This window comes from Pteronotus mesoamericanus, unplaced genomic scaffold, assembly GCF_021234165.1.
Source record: "Pteronotus mesoamericanus isolate MK-2021 breed Mesoamerican mustached bat unplaced genomic scaffold, CSHL_Meso_final contig_20, whole genome shotgun sequence".
NCBI classification, from domain to species: Eukaryota; Metazoa; Chordata; class Mammalia; order Chiroptera; family Mormoopidae; genus Pteronotus; species Pteronotus mesoamericanus.
This window is the reverse complement of record NW_026555085.1, coordinates 94,755,373-94,772,931: the sequence shown is the minus strand read 5'-3', so window position 1 is coordinate 94,772,931 and position 17,559 is coordinate 94,755,373. Positions and strand designations below refer to the sequence as shown.

At 42.4% G+C, this 17,559-nt stretch overlaps 1 protein-coding gene across 1 annotated transcript in view; it reads right to left on the bottom strand.

Annotated features, from left to right (window-relative positions):
- PLEKHG1 (pleckstrin homology and RhoGEF domain containing G1) overlaps window positions 1–17,559 on the bottom strand; it is a 156,983-nt gene that overhangs the window by 25,374 nt on the left and 114,050 nt on the right. Inside the window, exons 4-7 of the mRNA XM_054570111.1 lie at window positions 16,419–16,488; window positions 8,426–8,472; window positions 4,398–4,548; window positions 960–1,091 (exon numbers count right to left, since the gene is read on the bottom strand). Of these exons, the coding sequence (XP_054426086.1) occupies window positions 960–1,091; window positions 4,398–4,548; window positions 8,426–8,472; window positions 16,419–16,488 (400 nt within the window). The remainder of the gene's footprint in view (window positions 1–959; window positions 1,092–4,397; window positions 4,549–8,425; window positions 8,473–16,418; window positions 16,489–17,559) is intronic.

The following is a 17,559-nucleotide window of genomic DNA, read 5'->3' as shown; positions in this document are numbered from 1 at the left end:
TTACGTCTGACATTATGCCCACAAAACATTTGAATGATGAGGCTTTAAGCCCTTTTTACTGCTAGAAAAAACAGACAAGGCCTGGAAGATTAGAATGCTGCCTTCCTTTGATTTTGGATAGTCAACTGTATCACACCAGAGTCTGGCTGCCTCCCAAGGAAACCTAGAATTTTGTTCGCAATTAAGGGCCAAATAATGTACCTTTTATTCCTGAGTCAGGTATAGGTGCCCTGCAGAATTTGGAGTCACTCTGCGCGTTCACGTCTCATTCCAGGGACACCCAGGAGCCTGCCACTCCCTCTAGGCCCGCACGACATTTTGTTCTTAAGTAGACTATTTTTCGAGGTGCCCAGGACATGACTCCTGGCTCAGCACCAATCAAAGTTTTCAGGGACTTCGGGCTCAAAAGTTGGTGCTGGAAGGAACGTCACTTAGCAAGCCCTTGTCCATCTTATTTAAAAAATGAGGAATCTGCAATGAAGTGGTGGGACTCGTTGCAAATGAAACTGCAAAGGACCTGGCTCCAGACTTAGCTCTCCTTTCTCTGAGTCCCCTGTCCCAATACCACATGGATACCACCCCGTGACTTTGCATAACTAGTGACAGGAATAGAAGTTAAAAAACAAACACACAATCTTTAAACAGCTTAGAGAAAGTTGCTTTCAACAAGAATTACTTCTTTGTAATTAACCTAAGATACGGCCTCAGGAGAATTCAACATTTTAATTTGGGTCGATGAAGGGGTTGCGAGCAAAGTCTTAATTTAGCAGTTACCATGGGGCTTTGTCTTAAACACCACACTGAACAACGGCGTTATCGGCATCTTGCCCTTTCTTCAGGACTCCGAGGAAGACCATGAATGCAGTGCAGTATGGGAGCAGCTTTCATATGTGATTTAGGGAATGTGTGGAAGGCAGTGTGCCCGCAGCCCCGCCAGGCGCCGCCCTCGTGGGGCTCACCTGCAGCCGGACGGCGTGCTCATGTTTCCGCTTCATGTCATTGATGTGCCAGGCGACTCGCTGCATCGTGTCGATAGCATCAAGCACCACGTCATAGCCTTCGGTGTCCTTGTCAAGGTGATTTTCTATTTCCTTAAAATGAAAAACAAAAAATGAAATCAGCTATTTCCCATGTTTCTCCATGTATTCAATGAAACAAGTGGCAATTTCTCTTATCTTATTTTTGCTTATTTACTTGCACACTACCGTCATTCTTTAAGATGCTGAGATGACTTACCAGGAATACCTACGACAAAATGGCACAACAGGAAAAAAATGGAGCTGGGAAAAACAGAATTGGATTAGAATTTCACGACAAAGTGTAAAATCTGCATACAAGGCTGTCAAGCCTCACAGAGATGTTGCAGTTATTACAATGGATATGAGAGTGGATGTTATAGTTGGAGATTTCTGAGCTTCCTGGTGGCCAATATTACATAGTTCTCACTCTTACAAGATGGAAAATATACTTATTATTTTTCTCCCAGAGAAAGGAAAATGTCCCTCATGGGACTAGTGCGTAACAGACTTGAAAATGGAATGGACATTATCTTTAAAAAAAGAAAAACTTCTACAGAAACTACATATTCATGTAGTCAAGGCTTTAAAGCCCGCATGAAGCTCAGCAAAGGGAGTCCCTCAGAGTGTGGAGGAAGGTCTCCTGGCTCAAGCACTCGCTCTCTGAGGGTCCGCGCGTAGCTTAGCGCCAGGCTTCCACGATCGATCCCGGGGAGATGAGGAAGGAACACGGTCTCTGCTCTGATTGTTTCCAGCACAGAAGACACATGCTGCTAGAATCCTCAAGACTGTGAGGATGGGGACTAGTGCATAGTTCCTTTAACCCTTTTTCTTCTCAACAGTGCCTACCAGAGAGCTGGGTGGTCAATAGAGGCTCATTAAATTGAAGCCGTATCTTGTTAAAACAAAAACAACAGTACTCTATGTAACTATGTAAAACAATAAGAAGTTATCATAGTCCATTAGATCATTTCCATGACATCCATCATGCATATTCATTAAGCTAAACAATAGAGGTTGAATCTTATGGTATAACTTAGGAAGATTAGCTCTACTATTTTATAGTCATACTTCATAAATCTTTACTTTTACCAAGTATTCAAGTTTTTCATCCAGTTAGAAACTGGAAATTTACATTTTCTTTCACACTTAGAAAGGGCGTATAAAATTGTATCACCAAACTAATAACTCCCAGGGTAAGCTCAAGATCAAGAGCAAAGCCCTGGCCAGGTGGCTCAGTTGGTTGCAGCATCACTCCCTGCACCAAAAGGTTGCAGGTTCAATCCCCAGTCAGGGCACATATGGGAGGTAACCAATTAATATTTCCCTCTCACGTCAATGTTTCTCTCTCTTTTTCTTTTTCCTTCCTCTCACGCTAAAATCAATAAAATAAAATAAATATCCTTGGGTGAGGATAAATTTTTTTTTTTTAAAAAGAGATCAACAGCAAAGTTAAAAAACTATTAATTTCTTATTTTAGCCTGAGGGGCAATCCTGTTCATCAACAGACTCCGAAGCACAGAGGGTACTCTTTTGGGGATCTTCACAGATGGCTACACAATTTTGAAGTGATGTGAACAACACAGAAGGAACACTCTAATAAACAATAAAAACAAAAATATTTCAAAGGTACCCAGACATTGGTTTTAGGTTAATCTAACCACTGTTCTTCCCTGTTTTCTTCATTACCTGCTGTTACAGACTGAAAGTTTGTGTCTGTCCCCAAATTCATAGGTTGAAATCCTAACCCCTCCTGTTTTCGGCCTTTGGGAAGTGAGTAGGTCATGCAGGTGGAGCCCTTGCGGGGTTAGTGGCCTTAGAAAAGAGACCCCAGAGAGCTCTCTTGCTGCTTTAATCCCTGAGACAAAACAAGAGACATCGGGAGACTGTGGCCCGGGAGGGAGGTTCTCACCGGAATGGAACCATGTTGGCTCCCTGATCTCAGGTTTCCAGAAACTGTGAGAAATAAATGTTTTTGCTGAAGCCACCCAGTCTTTGGTACTTTGTTATAAAGCCAGACTGACTAAGACACTAGCTCTTCATTTAGAGAGTAAGGGCTGATTTTCTTATCAATTAATTTTTTGTAAGGATGATGACTTGTTATATCTAACATGCTTATGTCACTGAAATCTTAGAGTTGTTTTTTTTTTAAATGGTGATCACCTTTGTGGCTAGAAAGCCATACTTAGAGATCGTTGGGACATACTAGCCTTAGATGACATATTAGCATAGTCCAGCCGCAGTCTATCCTAAGGCAGGTAGTATTTATTTATGAATTATTTGGACACGGATTTAGCAAATTAATCCCACTGATCTAAGAAGTAATTAGTATCCATTTAACAATTAAAGTGTTATCCCTGCTGTGGCTTCACAGGATACAAGATTCTCCAAAGATGAGCCACCCAGGCAAACAGACCAAGCTGAGAAATTTCTGATAAAGCTGTAACATAAGAGTTCTTCAAACTTTAAATGTGTGTGAACTGAGCAATCCTGGCTTGCTCAAGTTAGAAATCTGGAATCGTTTAAAAAGAGATACATAGAAATTGCAGACATGTTGATATGGAGAGAAACTCTGGATTAAAATCTCTTGTCTATTTTTTATTTCTTCTTCTTCTTTTTGTTTCTGTTGATTGCCTGGGAGGCACAAGGCCCACGGGCGGTGCGCAGCCCTGCCCCAGCGCCCTGCCCCTGGCCGCTGCGTTGTGCTGTCTTTCTCCGGTTGCACAGCCTATCCGATCCTACCCACAGAATGAAAGTTACTTTCCACAAAACCTTTCCTCCATTTTTATCAACTTCCTTAGATGATAAGAAATGAGAATGTGAGTTGCTGCATCGGCCTTTGTTTCTAAAGCCTCCCTGAATTTTGCCCCAATAATGGGAAATGATATAAAGAAAAGATACCTTGACGTGAGGCTAAGCACAGCTTAAAGATCATTCATCACGCCGCTCACCTATCTTCTCCCCTTTCAGCCCCTTCTCTTTGCTCATACAAAAGCCGATCTGTGACAAATCGCTCTCTCTCCCAACTGCCTACTGAATCAGGGCTTGTGGAAATAAAATAAAACATAAAAAACCTGTTCTTCATTAAGATGATAGCTCCCTGTCTGAAACGGCCACTGCCCAGAGTGAGGTGCTCCTGAGTCCTATCAGAGTCAGGGTGAAAATAAACCTTTTCTGGGCCGCTGTGAACAGGGCCGCCAGCCTCGAACATAAATAAATACCTCTAATACCTCAAAGCAGATTAGTCACTTGTAAAGTATGAGTGTGGAAAATGTTTCCATATGTCCCCAGCCTTTTCTGATCTTTTTTTCCCCTAAACCTAATATATACACACTTAATCCCCATCCTCTAGAAAGAACTCAAGAGCAGGCAGAAACTTACATGCAAAAGGAGGTGATACTTGAGAATCCGCTGAACTGGCTTCAAGAGATAGGACCCCAGAGGCAGCGAGTGTTTCAGAGTTTCCTGACGCTCCCTGAAGAATTTGGCTAGGGCCTTGTTCCTCATGCACTCTGTTAACACAGCCACAGATCTGCAAGAAGAAGAAATGTTTTTATCTACATTGAAATGCCTGCTTAACACGGGTATTCGAGTTTTAAGTGCCGGTGTAGGAATAAATGCCCTACAACAGGTAGGGAAGCAACAGGGCTATAGCTAGACGAGAAGGCCTTTGGGTCAGTCACATCAAGGTGTTCCTCTGGGTGAGCAAATTAGTAAAAGGCACTCTAAGAGCGATGGCAATGCATAGACATAGCGCTTCTATGTAGCAAGCTCCTTCCTCCCAGGGATTTGGCTCCTACAAGGACATGTGGCTTAGCAACGGGGATTCCCATTGGCTGTTGGCCCCCAACTGTGCCCTATCTGGGTGTCTTTGTGCAGTGCTCAAACCACACATCTGTATTCAGTGTCCACAAGTTAGATTGCAAGGAGGGAGCACTTCGTACTAAGAAAAAGGAGTTCCTTCTCCCCAGGAGATCCAGCCCCATGCCGGACATTATCACCCCTTTTGCTGTTGTCTTTGTATAATGCACAAACTGCACGACATTACGTGTAGGTCTTCGGAGACCTTGTCCCACAGGTCAACTTCTCTTTGAGAATCTGAACAGATCCCACTTTCCATCTCCAAGTGGCTCTGCTTATTCTAAAGACAGCTTCGGAAACAGCTGGATAACCTGGCCCTTTCAGAAGCGCGCTGCGCGGAGTGGATTAGAAAATACGGTCGAACACCTTCTCTGTGCCAACTCCCCCAAAGGTAGCAGGGCTGGCCCCGGGCACCCTAGGAGAATGGTGGAAGCAACACTTAGCTCTTACACATAAAGCAAGCTCGTGGGCTTGTGTAGTCACACACGCATATCAATTGAAACTATGGTTTCATAATTTAGAAGGAAGCAGGTGGAAGTAGTTTCTCCCCAAGTCAGTCATCTGTTTTCAGGATTAATTTAGAAGATCAGATAGAGCCAAACAACAAAATAAAACTCCTGGGAAGGAAGGAAGATGCAGGTCTCCTAATTAGGTATTAGAATCCCTTTGGAGCCTATCTGCTTTGAGAAATATCTATTCACACAGGATTATTCCCCACCCCCAACTTGAGATTTCAATTTTTTTTTTCATTCTGTAACCCAGGAACTTTTGTCAGGCCCTTTGGAGTCAGAACCAGCTGCTCGATAGCCACGGGCCACCTGAAGGCTGCAGCTCTTGTCCAAAGGTAGGAAGCCTGCTACAGGCCCGAGTACTCTGACCTCCAGATTCAGGGCACAAGGCGACATCTGAGGACAGTGACCTTACTGGGTCTGGGCCCTTCCCTGGGGGAAACAGGGCGGCCTTGTGTCTCTTCACAGAGAAATCACTGGGGCGTGACTGGTATGAAGAAGGTGGACATCTGTCAAGGTGTGCTGGCGACATTTAATATCACCGGCCTGCGTCTGAAGAGGGAAGACAAGTTGTCAGATGGGCTGAAACACCTGGCCCTCTTGGCTCAAGACAGGACAGGAACCTTTGGGCCTCAGAGTAAACTGACTGGAGACAAAGGGGCGAGAGAGAAAATTTTTCTATGAATATGAAAACCACAGAATTGGGCAAGAACTCGACATGCCTCCTTCACTGAAAATGCCTTAAAAATTTTTTTTTAAAAATGAGAATGTCTTTCAATCATCTCTAACACATGATTTGTTTCCTTAAGTCAGATTCAAAATAAAAAATCACTTCCTCCAACAAACCATCCTTAACTCTCTTCACTGGGGCTTACCTACTCCTTTATCTCAGTATGTTTTGCTTCTATTGCACATTACTGAGCTCATTTAGTAATCTGTATTTATTAATTTGATCTTCTCCAACTCACTATTTATTCTACTACTGCATTCAGTTGGGTCCTGACCCTCCGAAGAATATAAGCTGCCAGAAGGCAAGGGACATAGTTCCCACTTCTTATGGACAGGCCCCAAGCTTGGAACCATGCTCCGTGAATGACGGGCTCTCAGAAACGACCCTGCACAAAGGATCCTGCCTTCCCCCGACCCTGAAAAAAGGAGCCTAGTGTGCAAAAGGGTGTTTTTATTTTGTACTTGCCGTTCTTATGCCTAACTCAGAAAAATCTTAATATAAACTTCCAAAATCGCAAATTCAGAAGCCCTGTCTTCAAGTGACACGTGTGTAGTGAGATCGACACAGCCATCACCTCCCTTCAAGCCACTCTGGGGCCCCGGGACCGACTGTCAGGTCCAGGACTTTGTCGATTCTGCAGAGTCCGAGTCTTTTTTCTTTTCCCCCAGGAAGAAGTTGAGCTCTTGATTCTGTGATTTCTCTGCATGAGGGTGTGTGGTGGGGGGGGGGGCGGGGGGTGTTGGCTTCCAGCATGAGCACCATGGACTTATTAGTGGGGGCATCTGACAGTTCCCCAGTATCCTCTGCAGAGATGTGGAAACTTCAGGAGAGAACCTTGCTTAAGTGAAACTGTGCGAACTATGGGTGGGTTTACAGATGTGCATAGGTGACAGGTGTACTAATGTGTAGGTTAACTCTTTGTTTTGTTTTTAGAGAAATCTGGGGAAAGTGTGGTTATCCACCAAGAGAATAAGATACTACAGCCCAACATCCTGACTGATACCTAGCGGAGGAGACTAGTATCTCCCAGGAGAAAGTGTCCTGCCACCAGGAAGACTGAGCCCCTGGCTCCACGCCTTTTAATCCACGTTGGCTTTCTAGGGCCACTCGAGCATGGGTCTCATTAGTTCTTCTCACTGCAGCAGCGTTAGGGGCTCAGCCCACTGCTTCTCTACCAGGTGGGGCCCACCGCCCACTGGATCCCCAGGGACATGTCTCTACCATGACTGGCACGGAGCCTGTAAAATCGCCCTGGCTCTCATCATCCTGGCTGGCCTCTGGGAGAGCGACTCAAGGATCATGTGGGGAAGTGGAGCACAAAAAGGCATTGGGGCTGGGTGTGCAGTGCTGATCATAAAGCTCCAGAAAGCTTACGAGGATGTACTAGGAGGAGGCCTGAGGTTGGAGAGTCCTCGCAGGGCCCGCCATCAGTTATGGGACCCTTGTAAAGTCAATAGACCCACTGGAGCCCCATTACTTCATCCCCACAGTGGGGATGAGGCCACAGTGGCAAACCAGCACAGGCTGGGGACACGCTCAGCACTGTGACAGCTCTTCTGTTTTGCTTTAATCCCTGGACATCTGTGGATTGCTGGGGAAGTTAAATTCAGCAACGTTTGTTACTTACAGCATTTTATACAACGATTAGGGATCAGTGAGTGCTCAATAAATGTCTCACGCACAGAAAAGAAATTCAGACAGTGGTCGTAGGCCTGCCTCCCTCATGGAGGGGGCCCGTGTAACAATGTCGAGGGGCTGCTCCCCCAGCTGCCCTCCTGCCAGGGTCAGCCACACGGAGGCGGGGGCCGGGGCGACCATGAGTCCTCTCATCTCACCGAAGCTTGTCGTGACCTTCCCTTTCTCTGGGCTTTATAAAACTTACATAGTTCACAGAACTTAGAGAGCAAAAACCTAACACATTGTCTCCCCGGCCAGATTATATACACCCGGTAGCAGTGCTTCTGATATTTTTAAAAAACATGGCACTCATACAAAAGGGTTAATAGACAAGACTTGTAGCCAAATACACTGGTTTACTTGGTTTTTCACTGAAGGACACCTAGCCATCTTCTGGGTCTCTCTGAGGGTCTTTCATGATTCTCCCTCCTGTGGGCTCTGCTGGGAGTCCAAAGCCTGAACGGATCAGTGTCTGGTCCCCCCAATCCATTCTCAGTGGGTTTTCCAGTTTTCCCATAGTATCCAGCACAGTGCCAGGCATACAGTGCCTGACACCAACATATATGGGACTGACTGACTTGAAAGAATATAAAAGTGAAGAAAAGTTCCCCTTGCACATTCACCAAACGTACCTCGGATAGTTCGTGCAATACTGGGTGTAAATGTGGAACTCTTCACTCTGCAAGGAAACAAAAGAGACTTTTATAGACAAAAAAGGAGAGACAGTAACATTCACTTAAAAACAATGAAAAGAAACAGCATTCAGGTCTTTAACTGTGTCTCTCTGATACCAGGAGCCTGTCTCCCGAGTCCCTGTGGCAAGCATTTGTGCCATTTTGTCTATCTTTGTTGTATCTTGAATCCACATGCACTTGAACTCATTTGAGTTTAATAAACACTTATTGAGCATTTGCTGTGCTGGGTAAATTAGAGGAAGAAAATAAGTTTCTGTCCAGGTGCTTATACTCCTTTGGTAGATTTGCAGTGTGGGAGAGAAATATAAGTAGATAATTTAAATGTCATGTGTAAAAACATATTAGAAGTGCATGCAGGGCACAAGAAAGCTGCTGCATGCATCTGCAGCTCTCTCCTCACACTGTCTTCTCCACCTCTTTCATTGGAGAGCCATCCTGCATCTTCTGACATTGAACTTAAGACTCTATTTCCTCTGACTTTCTTTCCTTAAGCTTTTGGGCTGGGCCAACTGCTTCTACTCTGGCTTCCACAAAACCCCAACACTTCCCCCTCTTGTAGCATCTCCCAAAGGACAGTGACATTTTCTATGTACCTGCCTGTTCCTGCAGCGTCGGTGCCATACTGTGTTCATCCAGTATATCATTTGTTGAACTACCGAATCCCCCTCTCAGCTCTAGGGTGAAAATTATCTGAGAGCAGGACCCAAGTCTAGTCATCTGCATGGATCAAGCATGTCAGCAGTGCCTCGGTCAGTATGTTTGTCATGTGGGGTTCCTGCCTTTCACCGTGATCATATTCCTGGCTCCCTAGTGTCTCTTAGTCTTTCAGATGTCTAGTCACATGATCGAATATTGGGAAATAGTCCATCAGTACTTTTTGCTGTTAAAGGATAATTGTTTTAAAAGGTAAAACCAGGACCTCCTCGCAAGTATAACATGAACACTGTTAAAGATTTTGTTTAACAACATCTTAATTAATGAGGAAAGTGGCAAGATATTACAACTGGATCAAAGAAGAAATAAAAGTATCACACTTGGGTCAATAGGAAATGTTGAAATGAATTGACAAATGACATGAAAGTGGCTTTTTCTGTAGAGATGGGTAGGTAAATGAGTCAACTGTCTCTTGTTCATTCAGTATGCGTTTGTGTGTCTGTGGCCAAGATCATTTACCATATGTTCCTGTCAGTTATCTGCAAGGGTCAGAGTTGCAAGCTAGCTCAAACAATGAAAGGCGGAGAGACTCCACTGAGGGTTACTGAAGGTTTTCTGTTGGGGAGCTAATAACATTTTTATGGTCAATTTCAAAGTCCTTGACAATTTTTTCCCTAGACTGCCAAGGGAAAGAGATTTGCAGGTGGGAGGGTGAGGCGGCATAATCCAGGTTTTTAAAATTTTCATTGTAAAACTCTCAGTCAGAATAAACAATTCAAGGCCAATGACTTACTCTCCATAGCACCTTTTATTTTACTTTTTGGAACTTTAATGCTTTAATTAATCTTTTTCTGACTTAAAAGGAATTTCTATTTAGAATCCTTTCTGTTAAACTCAAGTAGGATAAGATTTAAAAATTTCATGCATATATAAAAGCAGAGACGATGATATAATGAATCCCCAATTACCTATCACCCAACCTCAGTATCCTTAACTCAGTCTGCATCAACCGACTCCCCAGTTTCCCTATTACTCAAATTCCAGACATCATTTCATTTCACTTGTAAATATTTAGTATACATCTCTACTATAAGGACTTTTAAAAAGGAGCATCACCCCACTGCCATCATGATAGTTAAATCATTTCATGATATCATTAAACTTCATCAGTCACTATTCCTATTTTCTATTTTCTTTTTATAGTATGCCTGTTTGATTTGGAATCCAAATAACATCTATATCCAGCCACTGGTTGGTATCTCTTAAGTCTCTTCTAATCTATAAGGTCCTCCTCTACCTTTCTCCCTTTATAATTTGGTGGTTGAAGAAACCAGATGGTTTGTCCTGCATAGTTTCTCACAGTCTCAATTTTGTTGATTACATCTCTATGGCTTTCTTTACTATGTCCCCTTGTTCCTGCACTCCTTGTGATTTAAAAGGAGCTTGTTCAAAGCAAAATAGAGACAGACTCATAGATAGAGAGGAGGATGACAGCTAGAGAGGGGGGTGAGATTTGGGGGTAGAAAGATTGAGCAAAAAGGAAAAGGTCTCATGACACAGACAACAATGTGGTGATTGCTGGGGGAGGGGAGTATAAGGGGTTTAAATGGTAATGCAAAAAAAAAAAATTAAAATAAAATTTAAAAAAAGGAGCTTGCTCATATTTAGGTTCCATAATTTGGCCGAATACAGCATAGGTTGTATTGTATTTCCATCTCCATTGGGAGGCACATAATGGCTGGCTGGCTCCCTTTTTTGTGATGGTAATCACTATTGGTAATTATGGCCTAGATCTAGTCATCCATCAGGGGCTGCAAAATGGTGATATTTCTAACCCTCCTGGTCCTTCTTCATTTATTAGCAGAATCTTCCTTAAAACAGAAATTCCTTATATTAACTATTTGTTACCCAGCTGTTTGCGGTTTGGAGGGGAAAGGCAAAATAAATGCTTGATCCTTTACTTTGATTTTCAAAATAATGCATTACTTCTCTAGCATCCTATAAAGGGCTAAGATTTTTTTTTAAAACATCAATGTGGATTCATAACATAAACATAGTTAATGATTTGCAGTATTTTGAGTTAATTATCTTTGCTGATACTCCAATGATCCCCTTCTTGGCCAATGGGAACCTCTTCCCATTGCCTATGGCCTGTGCCTGTGCCCTGACCTAGCACCTCCTTGTTTCCTGATGCAGCATGATGTTCCAGCCCGCCCTGGACGCTCCCTTCCCACCCTCCACCTTCCTGGAGCCCCAGCTCTCTTTGGTAGGAACAGCACTTGGAAACCACAACGCGAGCAGCAGGGATGCTCATGCTGCTGGGTTAATGATTATTTCTAGGCCTTTTCAGTGGACAGAGTTAGAAAAGTGGTGCTTTTTTTTTTTAAAGAGAAAATGTATCCTTTAGCTCACACTAATACTTGCAATTCAGATTCATGACTGTAGCATCTATATTAGTGTTATTCTTACCTTGTATTGTCTTTCGCCTACCAATTCTGGTTCTCAATGACACTAACATAAATACTCATTTGCTTTATCCCACAGTACACGCAATAATTTCAGGGTAAAATACCAACCACCATATGTGACATCATTACAGAAAATGGTTAAGGATGTATTTGCTGAATATTGTCTATAGCATATTTTTTAATCTGTTGGAATTTCCTCTGTGTGATTGTGTCACAAACTGGATACACAATTAGGCTCATATCATTTTGCCTTCAATTTTTGGAGACTGCTTCCTTAAACTTTAATTTTGCTTTATAATTATGTAAAATATGTCCATGGTTTCAAAGTCAATTCTACAAGGAAATGCACATACAAAAAAGACTAGCTTTTATTCATTTCCATTCGAGTTTATTTTCTCCCTTCCCCTCTAAGAGGCCAATATTTAATTGTACAGCTTATCCTCTTTTTTAATTTTTTAATAACATTTTATTTATTTATTTTTAGAGAGGGGGAAGAGAAGGAGAAAGAGAGGGAGAGAAACATCAATGTGTGGTTGCCTCTCCAGAGCCCCTTACTGGGGACCTGGTCTACAATCCAAGCATGTGCCCTGACTGGGAATTGAACCGTTGACTTGGTACGCAGGCCTGTGCTCAATCCACTGAGCCACACCAGCCAGGGCTTATCCTCTTTTTTAAAAAATACACATTTAAATACAGGCATATCCTCCCTCATTCCTAGATAAATAAAACAAGTCATGCCAGTGATGCACAAACTTCAGTGTGTTTCAGATTCACTTGGAGGGCTTATTAAAACAGACACTGGGGAGCAGGCACCCCAGAGTTTCTGATTTCGTAGGGCTGGGGTTGGCCCTAAAAATCTGCTTTCTGACCAGTTCCTAGATGGGGCTGGTCCAGGGACAGCACATTGAGAACCACGTTGCTATACACACTTTTATCCCTTCCCCTGGCACACTCCGCCCCTCCCTAGTAGTCCATAGAGATAGCCTTTATTTGCTTTTATCGCTTCCTCACACACTATTATGTGTTTACTCTACTAGCTTCTTGTTTATGGACATTTGAGCTGTTCTATGTGTTTCTATACATATATGGATATATACATATATACATGTTCCTATAAATTGTATATATCTATACATTATAAAAATATTACTGCAAAGAATAGCATCCCACTTATTGAATCTTTGCCACTGTATCTGTGGAGCGGATTTCTGGAAGTAGAATTCTTGGATTAAAGGGTGCATTCAGACGTAGTTTCGCTACATAGAGCCATATTGTCTTCCGATGGGTCTGTGCCATTTTGGTTTCCTGTGATGGTGGGAGTACCAATTTCTCTACGGCCTCACCAGTTTAGAAGGCTGCCAAATTTTCAAGCATAACACTGTAAAAAAATCAAAATTAGTTGCCATTTTCTAAAAGTTGGATGATAAAAATGTCTGGATTTCTGGTTTCTCCTAAAAAGGTAGTAGATCCACTGGTCCTGGGCCCATGGAGTCACAGGACACTTAGGTTCCCATGAGGCCAGGCAAATACCTACAAGGCCACAGCCTCCCATTCACACACTGCGTCCGCCCTTCTAGCTCCCAAGAGCACCAGCGTGTCCAGCCCTGACTCCATGGACAAGAAGAGTGAAGTGACTTGCCCAAGGTCATCTGGTAAATTAACATCAGACTGGAGCCTTTCTCGGCATTTGCTCGCACACTCTCCGTTTCTTGCTTCTTTCCTGCTTCCTGCTATGCTCAGCCTGGGATTGAACAATATCACGTTGTCTTTCCTTAATTTTTGACAAGTTTAGGATCATTAAAAACACAAAACTTAAACACAATGACCTCAATGAAAATGTCTAAATTACATCCTATATTTGACCTATATAGACCTTAAAGCCTCAAGACTCCTGTGCAATTGAATTTCTGTGTTTTGTGACATCATGACTCTAGTTCTTTATTAAATTTGAGGGATTTGATTTAAATTGGCTACATGTTTTTAATACAGAATCAAATGTATATATGATCTTAGATTTGTAAGATCTGTCAACATTTCAAACAATAATTTTACACAAAAATCAAGAGTTTCTGGTTAATCCTTAAATACCTATTGATATATGCCACCCCAAATCTTTTCCAGAAATATTTAGGGGGAAAAGAAGGCAATGATAAAGAAATTATACAAAAATACATATTTCGTTTTGGTTATTCAGCTCTCTCAAATTGCAAGTAGAAATGATGAGAAATGAGACTTTTCATTATGAAAAAACAAAAATATAAGATAGTCAATGTTGTTCAACTGAGCACATAGGGCACTCAGATGTCTATTGAATGAATCACCAGAGAGAAAATAGCATGATTTGAGGGTTTCTTCTGCCACAGGATCTCCCTTTTTCTTATCCTCTGTCCTCCTCCTCCTTCCTCCTCCTTCCTCCTCTTCCCCCTCTCCCCTCTTCCTTCTTCTTCTCCTCTCTCTCTCTCTCTCTCTCTCTCTCTCTCTCTCTCTCTCACACACACACACACACACACACACACACACACACAGATGCCTGAGTAATTTCCCTGGACATTATGAGGACAGCTCAATATGTAAAGAGCACATGGATAAGGCAACATTGACCTGATATGAATGTGGGCTATCAGCATTTCCTGGGGGCACTTTCAGTAAGTGGGTGGGGGTGTGTGGCACGCATGTGTGCACGCATGTGTGCATGTCTGGGCACTGGGGGTAGAAAGGTGCCGATGCGGAGGAAGGCCAGGCATCCTCAGGGAAGGGGAAGTTAATAAGGGGCGCTGGGGCCTCTGAACGCAAACTTTGTCTCCTTGCTCAGTGTTGCCCAGGGTTAGCCCAGGTGACAGTCAAGATAAGGGATGGCAATGAGGCTGAAGGAAAAGGCAGAAAACAGAGGTAAATCTGCTGCAGGTGTTTCTCAAGCTCTAGGAGCAGACAAGTGCTCAGCTGGGAGGCGGCTTGGCCTGCCCAGAAGGGACCTCGTATCGTATCTCTATCCCTCCTGCAGATGCTGGAGGAATGCTCCGCGCTCCCGTTCTTCTATGAGCGGCAGGTAAGGAGGCCGCGCTGAACTCTCCTGTTGTCGGTAAGGGTTTCTGGAACCCCCACAGACCGCAAGAGCAAGGTCAGAGATGAATCTTGGTGTAGGCCCCAGTGATTCAGATAAAAGCCCAAGTCAACCGCCAGCTTTCCTTCTTTCATTAATAGCCTGTCAATTAACGCAATTTTCCATCCCTCCCCAGACTGGAGCAGCTGGTGGTTTCAGAAAACGTACCATCTTCTGAATTTCAGGGTGCTGAGTGAAGAGCGGGGTGTGCCAGAACCAAGCACTCCCTCACCGTTCCCTGCTGCCTCGTGAAAGTGTGCAGTGCCCAAAGTCAGTCTTCTAATTAAACTTGGCAATATTACAATGAAAAATAAGATTTGGGAGTTGGCAACAGAGCACATAAACAAACTTTTATGTGAATAATTAAGCCAGAGCTAAGCATATGCTGGACCGTCTTTAATCAACTTGTGATTACAGTTACCAGTAAAAGACCGAACGTTTCCAAAAGCCTCTGTGTTGTTTATGTGCTGTGGTTATTTTAACATATCTTCTTTGATATACTTGGCATATCTTTTGACCCATTTCTTGCGCTTTCATTTTCCCTCTCTTTTTCTAACTCCTACCCTTTAGGAGAATTAATTATGACAGAGGCAACTTGTGAAAAGAACTGTATGCAACCATGTGAGCACAGACATTTCACAACTTCCCACCCCTAACCTCACCCCCACCCACACCGTGAGGAATGTTTTATACACACGGCCACCAACTGCCTGTAAGGAGCCACACTTCCATAAAACCCGGAGTGTTATGTTTGGATCCTAAACCAAAGGATGGATCTGCAGCTGTCATAAATGACCCTGTGGAACAAGTCCGGAGCCAGGCCAACCTGGGAGGACATCTCCAAGTCCCCAAGGGACCTGCAAAGGACTCTGGAGCTTGAAATGAGGTGCTAATTCCCCGTTGATCCCAAAGTACTGTCATGCGCTCTGCTTAAATCTTTGTACATGTGAAACCACACATGGGGAAATCACACAAAGTTTTGCTGCAAAAGAATTTCTGCTAGAGGTTTTCCGAACAAAAGTTGTTGAACTTTTCCAGAGAAACTTGAGACAGGATTCCTATGTAGTAGGTAGCATCACCCGGAAGTAATGTTGTCAAGGGTTGCCTTGTGTATTTCAGAATTCTATCTCCTCTCCCAGCACAGGGTACGACCCAACTGTCATTTAAGCTTTAAAAGTCAAATCCTTTCCTCGTAGTTTTCTAAACCATCAATGCAGCTTAAGAAAAATAAGAATGCATTTTTAAGATGTAAGAGAATAATTCTCCTTCTCTTTATTCACTAACATAAATGACAATTATATAGCCTAGGCTAATGCCATATATATTATATATAAAATATTTATAGTCTAACTAGTCTGGTGTTATTTTATATTTATTTATTTTTCTAAAATTCTTCTCTTTTGACCTCCCTTTCCCCAAATTTAAAGCCCCCCCTCCCAGAGGAAAGATGAGTAACGTCATTCAGTTACTATATGAATTCCAGGAAAACTACTAAGTTAGTATTTCCAAGCTTACTGGGAACAGTAACAGCATTTATTTTTTCCTTGCTGATAAAAAAAAGAAATAAAGGAAGAATGAAACCAGAGTGAGAGAGATTAGAGGCTAGCTTCACCCAGCATGGAACAAACAAGTCATTTTAACTATAAAATGAAAACAATTTGTACTCTGTATCTGCCTTGGTTGGCCCAGAGAAATGAACCCCGCTTACCTTGGACACAAAACATTCTGCTATGGCCACAGGGTCATTTTCACAGTTTTCCAAATCTTGCAAAAGTTCGCTAATAAAAAAAAAAAAGAAAATATTAGAGTGTAGTCTTATGGTTGAGGACATTTCATATAACTTAGAAGCTTAAACACTGATATGGCTTTTAGAAGGAATCATTTAATTGGATAACTGAGGACCTATTGTCATTATATTCAAGGTTTAGATAAGGGACTTGCCCAAGGCCATGATGGAGTAAGAATTTAAACATTGATCCGATCTATAACTCTTCCACCCAGATATAAGCTCTAACATTTAAGCCTTCTAGATGTTTCTCATTGTCTGCACAGGTGCTCTCACACACTCATTCATTCATCAAATAGCTTTCCAGGTACCAGGTGTTGTACAAGCCCTAAGAGCAAATACATCTGTGAGCAAATTGAGACTTGGTTCCTGGTCTCCTGGAGCTTGGAGTCCATTGGAAGAGTCAGACATTCAATGAAAAATCACACTAAGATAAAATTTTAAACACAGCGAGTGCCCTTTAGGAAAGATATATTAGGAAAGGAAATGTCTTTTCAAAGATGTAAACCTGTATCATTTTTTAATGATCATTATTTCAAGTGACTGCATAATATTTCATTGGATGGACATCGTATAATTAATTTAACAGATTTCCTACTGTGGGATAAAATTCTACAAATGGAATTGTGGGTCAAAGGGCATTTTCAGTGCCAATGTTAACGCATTTCCAAATTGCACCTCATGTAAGTTGTGTTGATATATATTTTACTACGTTAAGTGTTTATTTTAATTAGCTGGGCCTGACATAGTTTAATAAAAAAGTTAAATAATGCTGCATTCCATTTCCCACTTTAAATTGCCTCTCTCTAGAAGAATTTTCAGCTGTAGCTGTTTCTGCTGTTTTGATGTTTCTAAACAAGCTGATGCTGCACTTTCGTTACTTTTCAGTTTTACACATTCTGACTTCTGAATTTCCCCAGACCTACCCTCCTCCCATCTTCCCAATGAGTTGTTACAAAATTTGATTAAGGTCAGAGCTTACATTTTTAGATATTATTACATTTTAAATATTATTCTCAGCCGAGCCCTGCAGTATACCATAATTACATTCCCTTTCTTGTAC